This window comes from Podarcis raffonei, chromosome 12, assembly GCF_027172205.1.
Source record: "Podarcis raffonei isolate rPodRaf1 chromosome 12, rPodRaf1.pri, whole genome shotgun sequence".
NCBI lineage: Eukaryota > Metazoa > Chordata > Lepidosauria > Squamata > Lacertidae > Podarcis > Podarcis raffonei.
The window spans coordinates 9,833,965-9,853,126 of NC_070613.1; the positions used below are offsets into that span (position 1 = coordinate 9,833,965).

The following is a 19,162-nucleotide window of genomic DNA, read 5'->3' on the forward strand; positions in this document are numbered from 1 at the left end:
AGATGGGGATGCAGTGTCAGCACGAAGAAAGACGCTCTGGCTTTCTTTGAGCTCTCCATCAGAGTGTCTAGGTCATTGTGTCATGGTTCTTGCTGGTAGCAGGACCAAGAACTCTGTGCACCATGTTCCTTGCACAGACAAGGTGAGCTACTATGAGTGGATGGCAGCACTTGTACATCTCTGTCACGTTCTTAGGTAACGAAGAGAACCGCTGGATCTTCTTTTATCAGTCAATACTCTCTTTGCAAGCAAGTGGCCCTCCAAACACGAAAAAAGTGTGCTGTGCTGTGGATCAGATAGGATTTGGCTAATGTGGTAGCTGAGTTTCACATGGTATATGAATTTCACATGGTTAAGATAAAGTCCCCCTGCAAGGTCAAAAGCTGGATAATGCAGATAAGCAGCATTATCACAGTTCAATGACATATTCCAGCCAGGCAAAAAGCACCCAAGGAAGGCATGTTGAGGGGTGTGGGGAGAATCCTGAGGGCCAGATAGAGAGGATTGGAGGGCCACATTTGGCCTCCATGCCTGAGGTTCCCCACCACAAGGCTAAACCATGGCTAGTGCCAACAAGAAAGGGGGTGGGAGGGATTTGCCCTGGAAAGGGAAAGAGACAGGTAAAGGGAGGGGTGCATCTGATTTTGGCCCATTGGGAAAACACGCCTGTTTTTGAATCTGAAAGGGATAGCCATGTTAGTCTGTTGCAACAAAAGCAAGGAAGGTCAATCAATCAATCAATCAATCTTTATTGCGGTCAAAGACCAGACAGAGCAAGGAAGGTTCTTGTGGCACCGTAGAGACTGATCAGTTTTTGGGTGCCATAAAAGTTCGCAGACTAGAGCCCAGTACATCAGATGCATAAAGTAGAAAAATATATGAGTATGAGGGGCAGGGCAGGGGCAGGATGGGTTGTAAACAGTGTAGTCAAATGGCCATGAAACATAAGAGATGCTGCCTATGACATTTCTATGCAAAGCTCAGACATTAGGGCAGTGCCTTGATTAGGCCAACCAAAATGTCACAAAACAGTGTTCAAGCTTTCATGTTCTCCAGATAAGAGAAGTACAACGGCCATTTGCAACTGCAGGAATTAGTGAAAACAGAAGCATTCTAACTGAGATATTGCGTTACTTGTTTTTAATCTTTTATTTGCTTATGTAACTTAAATATTTTGGGGAAATAGAGAAGATATTTTAAAAGGGTCACTGAGCCCCGTCCTGTTCTCTCTTTCCTGCCCACACTCCATTTAACACTGGCCTGGTTCACACACAATACTAAGCCATGGTTTGCTTAGCCAAAGCGTAGTCAACTAACCATGGACGTTTCTTGGCTGGACTATGAAACTATGGTTTGTGGTTGACTCACAAACTGTGACTTGGTTTGGCATTGTGTCCAAATCCAGCAACTTTGCTTTGCCATGGTTTGCTTGAGCACCCACCAAGGATGCTCACTAACCAATAGAAACACAAGGCAAAACAATCTGCGACTCATTTTATCATTTGTGAGGCTACTTGTGGTTTATTGAACAATCCATAGTTAAAAGAAACTATGGCTTAGTATTATGTGTGAGCGTATCCACAGTGTGATAGAAGCTACCTATCTCTCTATCAACCTTAAACCAAGGTGTTTTGTTTTTCTGTTTTGTATTATTTTTTATCCTTTACATCAGGGGTGGGAAACCTGGACTCTCAACTCCCATCATCCCAGACCATTGGCCATGATGGCTGGGGCTGGTGGGAACTGGAGTCCAGAACATCTGAGTAGACACAGAGGTTCCTCATCCCTTCTTTAAACAGTTGGAAGCTGCCACAGCAGGAGGAATTGGCAGGATTCAAATCCATGAACAATATTTGTGGTTTTAAGGAAATGCATTTTCCAGACAAAGCATTCGGAATGGTCCTTTTTAAATAGAAAGATTAAGTTACCGAGTCTCATGATGTCATTGTCTGCCTGTTCTCACTCCTGCCCCAATGAAGAGAAGGGCTGGTAGGGTCTGTATTCATTCCAGGCAGAGCTCCTATGGAGGCAGCACTGAGCTTTGCTTTCTTTCGTTTTAATATCTCACACCCCCACTCCCCGCCCCAAATTGCTTCCCTGTTGATGCATTTTAACAACTTAGTGGGAAGGTTCCCGCTCAAGAGCCCAACTTTAAAGATGAAATAACTCAGCTACATTTTAGAGCTCACATTTTGAATTCAAAACGTTTCCAGAATTGCATTTGAAAATAGGAAGTTTTGAGAAAAGAAAATGGAATATTAAAGTGTTTCTGATTACGGTTAGAGGACTTTGTTGCAAGTTGCCACATTCAAGAAAGTTTTGCACCTTGTTTCAGTCTCCCCCCCCCCCAAAAAAAACCCCTCAGTCATTTAGTACAATATAATTAATGTTGAGGGAAATATCAAATATAAATTCAAATGTATGGCAAACACATTAAAACTAGAATGATTTGCATGAGAATTTCCCACAATATCCCTCTCAGCTCTCTTGTATAGAGCTGCAAGACTGTGAATTAAGGCTGCTTGGCTGTTCCATCTTTTGACTTTGAAGTCTCTGCCTCCATCCAGCTGCCCAGTGCTTGATCTATAAAGTTTGGAGGCTGTAGGTTTCCTCATTCCTCATTTTTAAAAAAACCACTCAGAGTCGCTTGCCTAGGAATGATACTCTGCTAAAAGCAGAGTTTGCAGTACTTCCCAATTATTAGAACACATACACACACTCGCAATTCTTTTACACCAGCCTTCAGATGTTTTGGGTTATAGCTCCCAGCCAACGTGGTCCGTGGTCAGGGATGATGGAAGCTGTAGTCAAGAGCATCTAGAGGGCATCTGGTTGGGGAAAACCAACATAACAACATTACCATCATCATCGTCCAGTAATATTAACTATTTCCAGTCCCCCTGAATTGACCTTCAGCTTGGGATAGATGCATTGCTTTCTCCAAGAAAGCTTTCTTCTCTTAATGCCTACCCACCCCTTAGCATTCAAACCTGGCTGGTTTTATGTGATCCATGCCCCAAAACTCAATAGTTGCCAATCTTGCCTTCCCCTTCTGGCCTGATTTCAGGCAGCTCAGAGATGGGATTCCATTACGCTGTGCAGCAGAGGTGCGCGCGCGCACACACACACACACACACACACACACACAAAGACACACACACCCCACCCCTGTCTTACTGTTCCATGGCACTCACCAATGGCATGATTCAGTTGGCCTACCAAATCTAAGCCAGTCATCAAAACCCATCTGTGTTCAGGAAGATGATTGCCGCTCCATGATTCCAAGACCAAGTCATGATGACTCATGTCTTTGCCCCAAGTCAGTGGTTTTCCAATGGTGAGATGGTCTACCTTAGGAGCATTCTCAGGGGTTCCTCAATGAGAATATCAGTAATGGTGGACAAGAAAGATGCTTCGCCCGCCAATACTGATCTTGCTCGGCAATGCATTGTTGCAGGATATTTTGGGTTGAGTTCCAGGATGCCCTCTGTATTCGCAACAGGGCACTATAGCATATGGTGTATGGCACAAGGTGCAACAGCCTTGCTAAGGCTATGTATATCTGGGACTGATCAGTGCCTGGAAAGGAGACAGTGTTAGGAACCCTCTGTACTCTGTCTTGAGCTCCATCCCAGAAGAAAGGTGGGCTGTAAATTAAACCCATGATGCCTGATGATGAAGGCTGAGAGCCCTGGCTAACATGCCACGTAAGCTAACTCTGTGCCCCAAAACAGATCTCATAAACTTCCACAATGTGCAGAGCTTCTGCAGCAGGGAAGATAAGCTGGGGCAGGGCTTCCCGAAGGCAGGAGATTTGAAACCCACTACCCTAAGCTAAATGAGCCAATGAGATGTTCATGCAATCTCCAGCTGCATGTGCCCTGCTGTGTATTTCCAAATAACTGTGGTTTAATTCAACAGGTTTGTAGGAGAATTTACAAAACTAGGCAAAATTTCCGCACTTCGGAATTTCAGGGTATTGAGAGCTTTAAAAACTATTTCGTACATTCCAGGTAAGAAGCCCTGATCCTTGCATATCTGCTCTCAGCTACAATTGACTTTTTTTCCTGTCCCTCCCCAAACCCTTCTTTCTCTCTCTCTTCTCTTTCTCTCTCTCTTCTTCTGTCATTACTTTGCTGGCGTTGTTGTCACGGTCTTCTTCTTGTGTGTGACTTTCCCTTGTTTGCAGATACATAACTGAATTTGTGGACCTGGGCAATGTATCAGCCTTACGAACGTTCAGAGTTCTTCGCGCGCTGAAAACAATCTCAGTCATTTCAGGTGAAAAAAACAATTTGAGGTTAAACACTTGGGCTGCGTGCACTCACAGAAGCTTATGCGCCATTCCCCGTAGCAAAACGGCTGTCGGTAGGACACAGCTTGAAATAATGAACGGCACTTGACCTGGGAATGGATGAGTGTGGGGAATGGGTCCTGTCAATAGAATACTTTTTTTTCATATGTTTACCCCACTCCCGGCAATTTTTGGTGGTGGCATCAAAGGCTCTTCAGGGCTCTGAAATTTCCCAGCCCATGACAATCATGAGCCGAGAATGCGCCTTGCAAAGTTTCCCGCAGCCCTGTTTTCGTACAATTTGGGAACGCGGGTCCAACAAATTCAGATTGGCTAGTTAGACATAAATGACTAAATCTGAGTGGGTTGCTTCTCTCTCCCCTCCCCCACTCTCTCTTTAAATAATAAAATAAAAATCTTGGGGTAAATGGCAACATATGAAAAAAAAAAATCAACCGCAAGAAAAAATTGCAAGGCCGATCAATAATTTTTTTGTCAGTGTGCTGACCTCCAGGCTAAATTAAAACCGAATGCCATTCATTGCTTTGTTTGGGGTGGAATAAAGGAATCTGAAGGATCTGTTGTGGGCTGCCTCACCATTATCATTCGATCTGAGTTAATTCCTACCCAACCAATCAATCGGTAGCTCAGTGCAGAGGGAATGTGGGCAGAATTCCGCCAAAATGCTCTTCTGCACAAGGGCCACTGATATGAATGGCGTGGTGCTGCTGTGCTTTTATGCGGCTCCTTTTCATTCCATTGTGAAGAATATTCCCGTAGATCATGACCTTTGGCTCCCTCTGCCATTGCCTTTTTTTTTTTTAGCAAAAGAAACATGCAGCCCCTGTTGCCTTTGTCAGCATTTAAAGATGCTTAGTTACAGTTGCTTTCATCTCTTAAATGGAGGACGGTGTTTTCTCTGAAAGTAGATCGATGGGGAAAACAAGCAAATGTGCCCTCGGTGTATCTATGGACAGGTCTCATTCAGCCTCAGTGTTTAACATTTTTGACCTGCATGGCAAGGTAGAGAAGGTGGCAAAACAACCCTGTGCATGGTAGTTCCTGTAGATGATTATCCTGAACAGATGTTGGCAATTACAGGTCAAAAATAGTCTAAAGAGACTGCTTTTAAAAAGGGGGGTGGGCGAGGAAAAACAACAACATCCATTTAGGAGATGGGAAGATTTTTTTCACTCCATTAGATGGCAAACATCTTCACTGTGGCGCTCTCGGTTGAAACAGGAACACCAAAGCAACAGCACACATTATCTGCACCCTTAGTATATTTTTAAGGCATGGTTTGCTGAAAATTTCTCCTGTATGTGTATTTCCCTTCCTCCTGCCATTTCCTATCAGTTTTTGAGAAAAGAAATTGCATTTGGAAGTGATCAAAGGGGAGAGAAATGTCAGTGGATTTTTCACAGGTGGGGTGCAGGTGCCTGCCTGGGAATTAAAGCCCAGGGGAAGACCTAGCACCTCTCGGTGGGCTTTTTCAGATCAGGAAGTGTGGGCAGCCAGGACGGCTGCAGAGTGCTGGGTAAATGTTTACTGGGAAGAAAAACACGTGTGCCCACACCTCACTCGTGGCCACCTTGCAACGATAAGTTGAGCTGAAAAACCAGCACCTCAGAATGAGGCAGGAAAGGAGAAGGGAACATGTAGTAACAGGAACTGAAGTGATTTGGAAATGGTTGTATGTGGGGGAATCAGTTACAGTCTCGCCCAGAACAGATTCTTCCCCATACAACAATTACTACATTACTTTACAGTGGTACCTCGGGTTAAGTACTTAATTCGTTCCGGAGGTCTGTTCTTAACCTGAAACTGTTCTTAACCTAAAGCACCACTTTAGCTAATGGGGCCTCCTGCTGCTGCTGCACCGCCAGAGCACAATTTCTGTTCTCATCCTGAAGCAAAGTTCTTAACCCGAGGTAATATTTCTGGGTTAGCGGAGTCTGTAACCTGAAGCGTATGTAACCCAAGGTACCACTGTAGTTCCTGTTCACCTTATAGAACTGGTGTAATATACAACAGCATGGCACCATCCCTTTGAAGTATGTGGCAAGATTTTATATATCTAGATCTATAGCTCTAAATCTAGATCGACTGATCGATCTAGACTCATCTACTCTCATTATGCAAAGCTCTTGGCTCATCCCAAGGTTCTTCAGGGCTAGTCTTAACCCAGGCAGCAGAAGGAGTTGTGAGGGGGGAAAATGGATTGAACTGCTTCAGGTTTCAGATAGAGCTTTTTTGTTGTTGTTGTTTTAATGGCTGAAGCTTTAAAAAAGGGGGGTGTCCTCTTGCACTTCGAAGTGCAAATGGAAAATGCTCTGTCAGTGGGAAATGGGGGAGGGGGTGTCCTCCTGTAGTCTTGAGTCATACAACACACTTGGCCATCTCATACCCCTCAGATGTTTCACCTCAGTAGGAACTGCTGAATTCACGCTGAATTTCACCAGTGACAGCCAAGCGATTGGCAAAATACGTCTTCCCACTACCCCCACAATCAGACATAGCAGCAAAAATGCTGCTAGTTTTATTAGTGCAGCTCATCTGCTTTTTCTCAGTTTCCCGGGTTAAAAGGAACGAGGCTGAATGTGTTCACGTTGAAACATAACACAGGCTCTCCACCACGCAGCGTATTTGATGGGCTTGGCATGTCTTGTCAACACAACACAGTGTACATTTTGGGGCTGATGTGCAGATGAGGCGCACTGCCCTGCATAACTAAGTAATTCCGCTGAAATAATAACAGAGAATAATAATTGTGTGAGGTAGAAGTTTTTCTAAGGAAAGGTTTAAACACAGGGAGACCTGCCATAACTTGAACCGGAGTGCTGAGCGCTGTGATTTAGAAAGAGCATATGAGGCAGCAACCAAAATAAACTTCCTGTGCGTTCCTGTTGCCTCTGACTTGAATGCTAATCAGAAAGTACTGGCTTCCCCCCTGGGCACACACTTCAGCTTCCATCTTGTCTCCATCTTGAGCCGAGCTGAGACGCCAGGACTGGCCTGACTGTGTAAGCAGCCCAAGCGATATGTGAACCAGCGTCGCAGCAAAGGATGCTGGGTATCAGGAGTTGCTTGCAGGACTCAGCCCTCAGTGCCATGAGCCAGAACTACTTTCAGAAAGTAGGACAAGGCAAGCCTTCATGCACCAAGTCCTGTCCCCAAAGGGTGGCCAGATGTGAAGGAGGAAAGGGCTCCCGTACTTTTACTTGCTGCAAATTATATAGGATTTGCATGGCAAGCTACACCTGCTGAAGCTACCCTCTTCTGCCTCTTGTAAAGGTACCTCTTACCTTTTGTAAGGGTACAAAAGCCTCATCCTCTTTTGCATCCTGTTACTATACCCTCCACAGGAAGCAGGTGGCGCTGTGGGTTAAACCACAGAGCGTAGGACTTGCCGATCAGAAGGTCGGCAGTTCGAATCCCGCGACAGGGTGAGCTCCCGTTGTTCGGTCCCTGCTCCTGCCCACCTAGCAGTTCGAAAGCACGTCACAGTGCAAGTAGATAAATAGGTACCGCTCCGGCGGGAAGGTAAACGGCGTTTCCGTGCGCTGCTCTGATTCGCCAGAAGCGGCTTAGTGCTAACTGCGGGAGGCAGTGGAAGACAGGAGTGCCTGGCGTGCTCTGGTCCATGGGGTCACGAAGAGTCGGACATGACTAAACGACTCAACAACAACAACAAACAGCTTGGTACAAGAAGCACCAGAGCTGGTCTCCCTTCTGCTCCACTGATCTTGGTGCTTTCCCCATCTCCTTGCTTAACCTATATCCTAAGCACAAAGTTTCCAGCTGTCTCATCCAACCACTTAGGAGCTTCCTTTGAAAAGGCTTGAGCTGGTTTATTCTAAGCAGGCCCCCCCAAATTACCATTATTTAATTTATTCTTTAAAAATGTGTAAACGCTGCCCTTCATCAAAGTTCAGTTCACATTTTCAGTGAAAATGGGTGGGATGTGCAGACCCCAGCCTGGTGCCCTTGAAGAATTCCTTTAGTCAGGCCAGGGCAAACTCAGCCCTCCAGATGTTTTGGGACTACAACTCCCATGATCCTTAGCTAACAGGACCAGCAGTCAGGGGTGATGGGAACTGTAGTCCCAAAACATCTGGAGGGCTGAGTTTGCCTATGCCTGCCTTTAGTCTTCTTGGAGACTCTTTCCCCCCCTTTTCCTTGAATTATCCAGGTGCTTTTCATTACTGTGAACTCCCAAGAGTCACCACGAAACTTCACTGTAGCTGCAATTAGCAGGGTGTTCCAGTTGTGGCACTAAGCCCAGCTGATCTCTGCCTCTTATAATATGTCTTGGCCACCACACCAGGTGCCGGAGTCAATAGGACAAGTCTTTTTTCCATATAAATAGATAGATATTGATAGAGATATAATATAGATACAGATACAGATTTACGAAGACTTTGCTTTCATTAGTTTAAAGCAGGGAAGAGGCAGAAGATAGTTCAGGATCTACCAGTAGATCTCTGGGTAACAACAGAAGCAAGAACAAACCATGCCCCCAAATTAGGAGGCTGAAACAAAGAAAGCTTGGGAGGAAACCAGGAGTGGATTTTTGTCCCAGACTTAATTCTTAGCATATGCCTGTTGTTGGACCTCAGGGTCCTAGAAAGAAAGAAAGAAAGAAAGAAAGAAAGAAAGAAAGAAAGCTAACACATTTTACTTCAGTGCTCTGAATTCCTATTAGCTGTTTCACCACTATTACTGCTTATTGATTTAGGTTGCCTTTCTTATCTTTGTAAAATGGTGAGCAATTTTGATTGCATTTACTATTTACTACAGCAGTTGGCACTGTAGGGACGCGGGTGGCGCTGTGGGTAAAAGCCTCAGCGCCTAGGGCTTGCCAATCGAAAGGTCGGCAGTTCGAATCCCCGCGGCGGGGTGCGCTCCCGCTGCTCGGTCCCAGCGCCTGCCAACCTAGCAGTTCGAAAGCACCTCCGGGTGCAAGTAGATAAACAGGGACCGCTTACTAGCGGGAAGGTAAACGGCGTTCCGTGTGCTGCGCTGGTTCGCCAGATGCAGCTTGTCACGCTGGCCACATGACCCGGAAGTGTCTTCGGACAGCGCTGGCCCCCGGCCTATAGAGTGAGATGGGCGCACAACCCTAGAGTCTGTCAAGACTGGCCCGTACGGGCAGGGGTACCTTTACCTTTACCTTTACAGCAGTTGGCCACCATTGCTTTCCTTTAATGAAGGGAGCGATATGTTTGTGTGTGTGTGTATGTATATAGGTACACACACACACACATATATAACACAATAAAAAATCCATATGGCAGAGGTGGGAATGGAACTACTACCTGCCAGATCCAAGACTAGCTAGCTACCCATTGGGCCCTTAAAACAGTCAAGATCTCATAATTAACTCTCATGGTCAGACATGAGAGGAATTTTAATCTATCAACATCTGGAGCATCACAGATTTCCCACCTGTTATTTCGAGAGTGATGGTGATGAATGGGTGTGCCTTTTCCTTTCTTTCTTTTTAATGCCATCAGATTTTGCCCCACTGTACCACTTAGGTTAGAGGTAAGTGACTGTTTGCAAATGCTGCCAATAAGTTGTGCTCCAACAGCTTCTGAAGGGCTACAGACCCCCCACCTTTGCCCCAGTCTAATAGGGATGAACATAGGTAGAAACTTCATCCAATGTGAAATTCATTGAGAATGTTGGAGTGTTGTGGGCCAGGAGACAGCTTCACCTTCTGAACAGCAGCCTGAAGTGGGAGAATGCAGAATGACCTTCTCTTCCTGTCCTTGAAGGCTGATCAGCTGCAGGTCAAGTCATTCCGCCTTCTCCCCCTCCAGGCTGCTGTTTAGCAGGTGAAGCTGACTCCTGGCCCATGGCAGGGTCCTTCTACAGGTGAAACATCTGAGGAACCAGAAGGTGAACCAACAGAGTTTTGGTAGGACTTGTGACATTTCTCATGGGGGTTCCACAACATTCCTAGGTTGCCGAAGTGAATATGAACTTCTTTCTCAGGTGGAACATGTGAGAACTGTCATAGGGGGGCTCCATTTTTAGACAGTAATAATAATACCTAATGTAATGTTACAAGGGGACGTACATGCATCCCTATGAGCCCCTCAACAGAGCGGGGATTGGGAATCTGTGGCCATGTAGCTGTTGAACACCAATTCTAAGAGGCATGGTCAATGACCAGGAGTTGATTGGTGTTTCACAGGCTCCTCATCCCTACACTGCAGTAATTGGGCAGGGCAGGAAAGATAAAATATTGACAAGATTGAATGAACTTCTGGCCTGTGAGTTCCTCCCATAACTAGCAACGCCACACATTCACTGGAATCTATTATTTATTTCTGTTGCGCACACACTTGCCCGACTCAGGAAAACACTCTTTAATTAACAAAGAAAGGAAGAAAAGGGAAAGCCTTCTGTAGGGAGATGAGACTAGACAAGGTGCTAACAAGCACAGTGCTAATCACAGTTTCCTCTGCCTCTCCAAGAAACAGGAAGAGGGGGAAATTTTTTGATGTGTATCTTAGCTGATTGCCAACATCTGGTACGGATGCCACAAAGAGCAATAACACAAATAACGTGTTTGGTTTTCGTAGGAGAGCTGGGGTGGTGTTGAGGAATGCTCCCTGATTTCCAAGGCTCGGTTTTGCTTGCTGTTTTTAATACTGCTTCCCCCCCCTTTAGTTGATCCTCATTTGCAGTTGGATGCCAGACTTAGAGGCAGAACCCACCTGGAAGTCACCCTGGGCACTAACCATTGAAACAAATGAAAGCGGTGCAAGACCGCACAAGTCCTGTTTATTTCAGTGGTGCTTGTGCAGGAGAACTTCCCAGGCGGGTTGTACCATGCAAGAATAATTTCTGATGGTGTCCTAAATGTGCGTGACTCTGATAATATTAACAGCTTTGATGTAGAGCGCTGCTAATTATTTGTTGCACCAAGAGATTGAGACGTGCCAGTAAAACTGATCACTGTGGTATCACCTTGCTGAGTGTGTATGAGTTAGACCTGTGCTGAAACTTTTGGGCCAGCTTTTGGACAGGGTGGGGAACTGACTCTGAAGGTACTGGAGAAAGTTACTGTCAATTTTGGTTGGTTTACCTTAAAACAAGATGGCCTAAGGGTCTTTTTTGTTGTTGTTCTCTTTTTACAAGTTAAAAGAAAGATTCATAGTTGCTCCAACCACAAGCCTTTTTAGCAGCCGTCCTGGCTGAGATTTCAAGCTCAAAAGGTCCATGGGGATGATAGTACTTTGTGTCATTTCTATGTACCTTTAAACAATTGAAAAGGCAGCCAATAGCATGCCAAGTCTAATAAGCCACTTTGGCAATCTTGTCTTAAGGTGCATCAACCCCACCACCTGCAACAAAAATATGTGAAATTTTTCCAGCCACCCGAAAACAGCCAAAAATCCCCCTTCCCATTCACAGGAGACCAACGGCTCTGTGAAATTGTTAGAGGGGGGGGGGATTTTTGGTCATGGCTTTAGTCTGAGCATTATTTGCAAGGTTTCTGGTTCACTGACTGTTGTTTGCTAGTTTAATTGTTTTACAGCTTATAATGGAGCAGTATATGCCTGCATGCAATTGTATAGACTGCCTGACTTACAACCCGCCGAGCTGAACTCAGCTCAGCATCTGCCTGTGGCCTCCTGCCAGGGACTCTGTAAAAGTCCTGGTTTGGCTCTCTCTCTACCTGAGGGTCAACCTGGACGCAGTGCTAATTGTGTTGATGCAATTAACGTGCACATCTTTTGCTTTGGGACTTAGCATCCTCAGGGTTGGGACCCTGGTGAGTGGGAGTAGAGAAGGGAGGTTGAACCCTTTCTCTCCTTGCCACTGTCCCAACAAAAACATGTTCTCCAGAGTCACTGTTTGAACTTCAAGTGAAGCCTTCATTGGTGACTACCTCTGTTACAAAAAGGAGGGGAAAAGATGGCATGCTAGTTACATCCACACAATTCATGGCATGTCTAGTTTGGCAGCAAAAAGCATTGCTAAGCAGCGAGGAAGCCACAACCCATGATCTTTATGGATCGCAAGCTACGCAGTTCTGGACTACGACTTCTCCCTGTGTGACTTTACATGCAAGCACTCTGGCTAATTCAGATGTTATCCTTCCATGATATCACTGCTCCCACTTAGAATGTATGATGGTGCCTTAGACCGGATCAACACAGCTCAGTTGAGCCACTGACTGACAGCATCTCTCCAAGGTCTCATCCAAAGGCCTTTCCCACCACCTGCCACCAGGTCCTTCTAACTGCATTAGACCGGAGACCTTCTGCATCGAAAGCATGACATCCGTCACTGAATTATGGCCCTTTCCTACACATACACCCACCACACGGGCCTTCCTCAACAGCCTGAAGTAACTGTCTACAGACATAATAACATAAGAAGAGCCTGCGGGCTGGATGAGGCCAAGGGCCAAAGTAGTCTAGTATCCTGTTCTCACAGGGGCCAGCTAGATGCCAGTGGGAATCTTGCAAGCAGGACCTGAGCATGACAGCAGGATTCTCCCCACTGGTGATGCCCAGCAGCTGGTTTTCACAGGCATGCTGCCTCCAAGAGTGGAGGCCAGGAATCATTTTCCCTACTCCTTTGGGAATGGAGCCAGTGTAGTGGCCTCTAGAAGTTGCTGGAATACTACTACCCACCATCCCTGAGTATTGGCCATGTTGGCTGTGGCTGATAGGAGTTGTAGCCCAGCGACATCCCGTTCCTCCTTCAGAAAAACGCAGAAAAACAAACAAAAGATTGCAATAAAAGATACGTTGCTGGCCCTTGTAGCTAACACATTCTCCCAAGATGGCTGGGCACGTTGAAAGGTTTCACATCCAGTGTGATTTCAGACCCATCTGTGCTTTTGAGCAGACAACCACGCCACAGAATGCTTTTGATATCCTTTCCAAGGTCGAAAAGTTGTTTGTCATGTGGCATGAATAGCTGCTCTTTGAGAGACACGAGCCCAAGGCCCCCGTGGCATGTGGAAGCAGTTGCCCGATTCTGTGGATTATTAGAGGTGTCCCAAATATTTGCCTGTGAATATTTTCAAGAGCCCAAGATATCCCTGAAAACACCTTTCCGTTTTTAACTTTTCCATGCCCCCTCCTTTCCCCACGGTTCACAGCAGTTGTTTCCTCTTTGCTGCTGTAATCGTGCCATTTCTTCCCACTGATTGCCCTCCTTACTTGAGCGGTCCCAACCAACTGGGGAACTCATTTGGCAAATTGGATTTGTGTGGTGTTGTCGCAAAGCCAATTCCAGGTAAAGGTCAGGCAACGTTCCTGTCTTCGCTCTGCTTGGGGGCGGTGTGGAGTGAGGGAGCCTCACTGTGAATGTAAGAACGCAATAAAAGCTTGCTGGATTTGGCCAGAGGACCATCTAGTCCAGCATCCTGTTGCCACATAGGACCATCTAGTCCAGCATCCTGTTGCCACAGAGGCCAACCAGATGCCTATAGGAAACACGCAATCAGGATTCGAGCACAAGAGCCACACTCCTCTCCTGCGGTTTCCAGCAACTAGTATTCAGAAGCAATGTTGGCTTCAACTGTGGAGGCAGAACTTAACCAGCATGGCTAGTAGTCTTCAATAGCCCTCTCTCCTCCATGCATTTGTCTATTCCTCTTTTAAAGCCATCTAGGTTTGTGGCCATCACTGCCTCACGTGGTAGCAAGTTCCATTCAATGCTTTAATTTTATCACTCCGGCTTCCTCTCCCCCCAGAAATCACTGCACTTTTTAATGGTGGTGGGCACACGTTCATGAAGATTGCTTCTATGGGGCTTAACCCCACCTGTAATATATGTATAATTTATTTTAAAGCATTTATAAATGGATATACACACACACACACACACACACACATATGCAATATTGTTCGAACAGAAATGCAACACAAAATAAGAAAAACAGTAATATAAAGGCATATAAAAACAGGAATTCGAGAATATGTAGAGATGAGGAAGAATGTCAGTTTTGGTTTCTCCAGGCAAGAAATGCATATACTGAGGTAAAGTGCGCATAAAGAAGCATTTGTTAGTAATAATAATAATAATAATATACAAAATGCATTATATTAAGAAAAATTGCTCTGCAAAAATGTGTATATTAGGGTAGTGTCACACTAAAATGTCTGTGAGTGATCAACATAGATAGATGATAGATAAATAGATAGATTAAATAGATGATAGATAGATGATAGATAGATAGATAGATAGATAGATAGATAGATGATAGATAGATAGATGATAGATGAATAGATAAATAGCAAACTGATGTAGAAAAGTGGAGAACTGACCCTACATTTGAAAAAAGAGAAATTGATAGATTTACACATTTGTGACCACTAATTACCACCTCCTGGACAAAAGCGCTCTCTGCTCTGGCCAGCAATTTACCTACATTTTCTCTTTTCTCCCCCGCTCTGAAAAATCACTAAAAGGGGCCTCCCATTTTGCCTCTTACAAATGGGGCAATGAAATGGGAAGGGTGGGGGTAACATTTCAACTTGGCCTTGTTTAAGAAGCAAAATAGGCAGTGGGGCAAGCATAGCATAGCACTTCTCAAAGGAACTAATTTCCAAAGGGCACCTCAGAAATGCCACAGAAGTTCAGGAAAAAGTCGCTCCGTTGGCCGTAAAAGGTCTTCCCCCTCGGGTCTAATGAGCGACTTTGCTTCCGCGCAGTTCAATTTTATGCTTGGGTGGAAGGAGTTAAACCGATGCCTTCGCAGCTCAGTAAACAGCCCGTCCCGTTAAGCCGTAATGCTGTTGCTTCCCATTGGCATCATATCAACGATGGATTATTTTCCGCTGCAGATTGAATCGCCGCTGAAGTTCGAATACATCTTAGCAATCACCTTTCAGAACATGGCAGCTAGCTCTGGGGAGCGCAGAGACCTTTGAGCAAAGTTTTCTCTTCTCTCTGCCCCCAATACCTGAGAGATCACCTAAAGACCGTTTAGGAAAAGTCTAGGGTGGCCAGCTGTAATTTTTACTTCCTCTGCTCTTGTGCCCGTAACAGCATCCTGACAGGCAGCTATCAAACTTTCCTGCAATGCTTTTATTTCTGTGGTTGGAAAGCCTTCACATGTCTCCTTTCTGCATGGCAGGGTGCAGTAATAAATAAATAAATAAATAAATAAATAAATAAATAATTTTTTTTATTTATACCCCGCCCTTCCAGGTTCAGGAAACCGGGCTCAGGGCGGCTAACAACAAATTTAAAACACTTAATTGATGCTACAAAAAACCCAGCATAAAATACGGTATAAAACGTAAATAACAATAATATCGAGAATCAAAAATCAATTTAGGGGGAAAAGCCATCCAATAAACATTACATGATCACTAGGGCTAGCTGGCTAAATTAGTCCCACTTGGGCCAGCGAGGAGACCAGGGGAGAACCAGCTGTGGGATCCCAGAGTGGGCAATCTTCACAAAAAGGGGAGGGGGAGGGAAGGAAAGGGAACAAAAGATCAGGCCAGGTTCAGATTGAAAGCCAGATGGAATAGTTCTGTCTTACAGGCCCTGCAGAAGGAAGTTAAATCCTGCAGGGCCCTAGTCTCATGGGACAGAGCATTCCACCAGGTCGGAGCCATCACTAAGAAGGCCCTGGTCCTGGTGGAGGATAATCTAACTTCCTTAGGGCCCGGGACCTCTAAACTATGATTATTCATGGACCTTAAGGTCCTCTGCGGGGCAGACCAGGAGAGGCAGTCCCGTAAATACGAGGACCCTAAGCCATAAAAGGCATAGGAGGAGGAGGAGGACCAGGAAAGAAGATGGCGATTCCTGGGCATGGCTTTGCCAAAGGCAGCGAGAGAGATTTAAGGACACAATTCACCCTTCACCCAGTGGGACATTAATTACGTACAATATTTGTATCCCCTTTCAGGCTCTCGGACTGGCTTAACATAAATCAGATCTAAGCCCCGGACCCTGTCCCGAGGCTCACTGTATAAGAAGTCATGACATGGGAGGAAAAAAGGGAATGGGAGGGAAGAGGAGAAAGCAAGCTCTTCAGGTTGCAGCTGGTGCCAGTGGCGGTTCTGGCCATCTTGCCCTTGGTAAAGAGCAGACCCTCCCCTGAAACACTTCGCCGCCCCCCCACCCCACAGAACAGAGCTGGTCACAACATCCAGGCCAGGAAGGCAGGACAGCTCCTGTCACACAGCTCTTCCCTCAGACAGCTGACAATGGTAGTCAGAATCAGGCCTGATTGGGTTGCCCTCACTGTTGTCAATGGCAGTTTTGGCTCAAAACGGCTTTAATCCTCCTGGATTTATTTATTTAAACATCATTTCGAAACAGCTTGAAGTCTTGTTGTTTCTTAAATATCTTAAGAGTACAATGTACTTATAATATAAAAACAATATTGGTTAAAAACAAAAAATGCAGCCTTGAAACGATATTAAAACATACAAGCAAATAGAACATGTGCAGGGGGACTCGCCTGTGAAATATATATATATATATATAAAATCACAGACGAGTATATATAAAATGAGGCAAAAACAAAGTTAATTTGAAGAGAAAGTTACATTCCCAGCCGTTTTAGGGGTGGGTTGAAGTGACTCAACACAAAATTATCTGGAAGCCTTGTAAGTAATTTTAACACGTAACAGACACACATTAAAATGGCACCCATATTCCTCCCTCCCTGAAATCTTTGTGGGCGAAAATACTTTAATTGGTCCTAATGATAAATGATGTCACTTTTCATGCAGCCAGCAAATATCTTTCTTTTCAATAAGTGTCCTGCTAAACGTCAGAGGATTCTTCACACCAGGATCCTCCATAACGTGTTATCCGCCAGACAAAATGGCACCCATCAGCCATGTATTGTTTCCCGCCATACTCGGGACCATATGTAGTCCCAGGCAGGTGGCAAACAGAGACATTTTGAGCCTGGAGGGCCTCCACACAATTATACTGGGTTGGTGGTTTGTGCTTGCTTTAATAGACAACACATTGCACACACCTGCCTGTATGTGGAATATCACAGGCTGCAGAGAGGGGGTGGGTTATAAGAATCAAAATGAAATGTTCTGATGCCTGAGAAGATTAAACATGAAAAAAACCCAACACTGAGGGGATTATATTTCTATTTAAAACCATAATAACTGGATGAATAGAACACAGTTTGGAAACTGACCTGAAAAATTAGTAATATTAGGGCTGCCTCTCCCATAAACCAACCCCGGGTGAACAACTGCTTTTCGATAGTTTTGTTTTCTTTAAACATAAAAATAAGAAAACCACTTACTATGTTCCCGTGTTGATTCTGCCCCCCCTTTCAACTTTTTCTTTTTTTTTTGCAAGTTTGGGTTCGATCTTTAATCCTCAGCTGATTAAAAACGCTGCTTCATTCGCGATATGCATTGCTACGATGATTGCTTGAAACCCCTGATAAGAGACCTGGCATATTAATACTGTGATAAATGTGAGATAGGGTTAGGGCACACAGCCTGTCGCTCGATCACATACAGCAAGTCTCTTCCTAATAATAATAATAATAATAATAATAATAATAATAATAATAATTTATTATTTATACCCCGTCCATCTGGCTGGGTTTCCCCAGCCACTCTGGGCGGCTTCCAACAAAATATTAATATACAATAGCCTGTCAAACATTAAAAGCTTCCCTAAACTTAGAAGCTTATGAGCAAGGGACAGGGTTATGGCTGTGGTTTAGCTATCTCTCCTTCTGTAACCATATCTAACACAGCAGTTCCAAGAAAGGAGTAAGAAATAAAAAAGAATGTTAATGGTTTATACACATATTTATCCCCTCCTCACAACAACCCTGTGAAGTAGGTTAGGTTGTGGAGTGGTGATTGGCCAAAGGTCATTTAACAAGCTCTATGTCTGGATTTGAACCCAGGTCTCTCCATTCCTACTCTGACATTCTAGCCACTATAATGCACTGGCTCCAAATAGTATATATGGTAGTAATGGGATTCCAGGCAAATCATACTTTGGGGACACGCTGGCAGGTTTTTATTGGTTTATACCAAGAAATCCTGTACAGTGGCGCTGTGGGTTAAACCACAGAGCCTAGGACTTGCCGATCAGAAGGTTGGCAGTTCGAATCCCTGCGACGGGGTGAGCTCCCATTGCTCGGTCTCTGCTCCTGCCAACCTAGCAGTTCAAAAGCACGTCAAAGTGCAAGTAGATAAATAGGTACCCCTCCAGCGGGAAGGTAAACGGCATTTCCGTGCGCTGCTCTGGTTCGCCAGAAATGGCTTAGTCACGCTGGCCACATGACCCGGAAGCTGTACGCCGGCTCCCTCGGCCAATAAAGCGAGATGAGCACTGCAACCCCAGAGTCGGTCACGACTGGACCTAATGGTCAGGGGCCCCTTTACCTTTATGTCTTGCATAGTGCACACTTTCACACCAATCAGCCTGAGAACAATTGTTATTTTAGTCTCTTTAAGCCCCATTTCCTCATGATGCTCAATCCACAAACCTGTGGTTTAAGGGCTCCCTGCTAACCAGGATATCAAAACTGGATGCGAAATCCAGGTTTCACACCCTGGTTTGAAATGAGCCCTTGAACCATCATTTCCCAGTTCAAGCATCACCCTATAATGCCATTATCCCAATCTATGGTGCCACCGCTTTTGGAATGCTATGTAAAGTTCTTCTTGCCTCACCTCAAAGAGGACATTGCAAGGTTGGAAAAAGGTTCAAAAAGCAGCAACCCCAATGAGGAAACCTTGCAGCATTTGAGCTCTTTTTCCCCGTTTAGAGGCAGCAAGTAAGAGGCGGCCTGCTAGAATTGTATAAAATTATGCAGCACGTAGACAGTGAATAGAGGAAAGTCCTTCTCTCGCTCATAATGCTAGATTGCGCTGA

At 45.1% G+C, this 19,162-nt stretch overlaps 1 protein-coding gene across 6 annotated transcripts in view; it reads left to right on the plus strand.

Annotated features, from left to right (window-relative positions):
* The window catches only part of LOC128424082 (sodium channel protein type 5 subunit alpha-like), a 207,287-nt gene that overhangs the window by 28,567 nt on the left and 159,558 nt on the right, over nt 1-19,162 (plus strand). For 5 of the 6 annotated variants that reach the window (XR_008332921.1, XM_053409898.1, XM_053409894.1 and 2 more), the window contains one exon: nt 4,190-4,281. The exons of the other annotated variant lie outside the window; for it this stretch is intronic. Coding sequence is in view for 4 of the 5 variants with exons in the window: in XM_053409898.1 (XP_053265873.1) it covers nt 4,190-4,281 (92 nt within the window). In the remaining variant the exon portion in view is untranslated. The remainder of the gene's footprint in view (nt 1-4,189; nt 4,282-19,162) is intronic. 6 annotated transcript variants of the gene reach the window in all.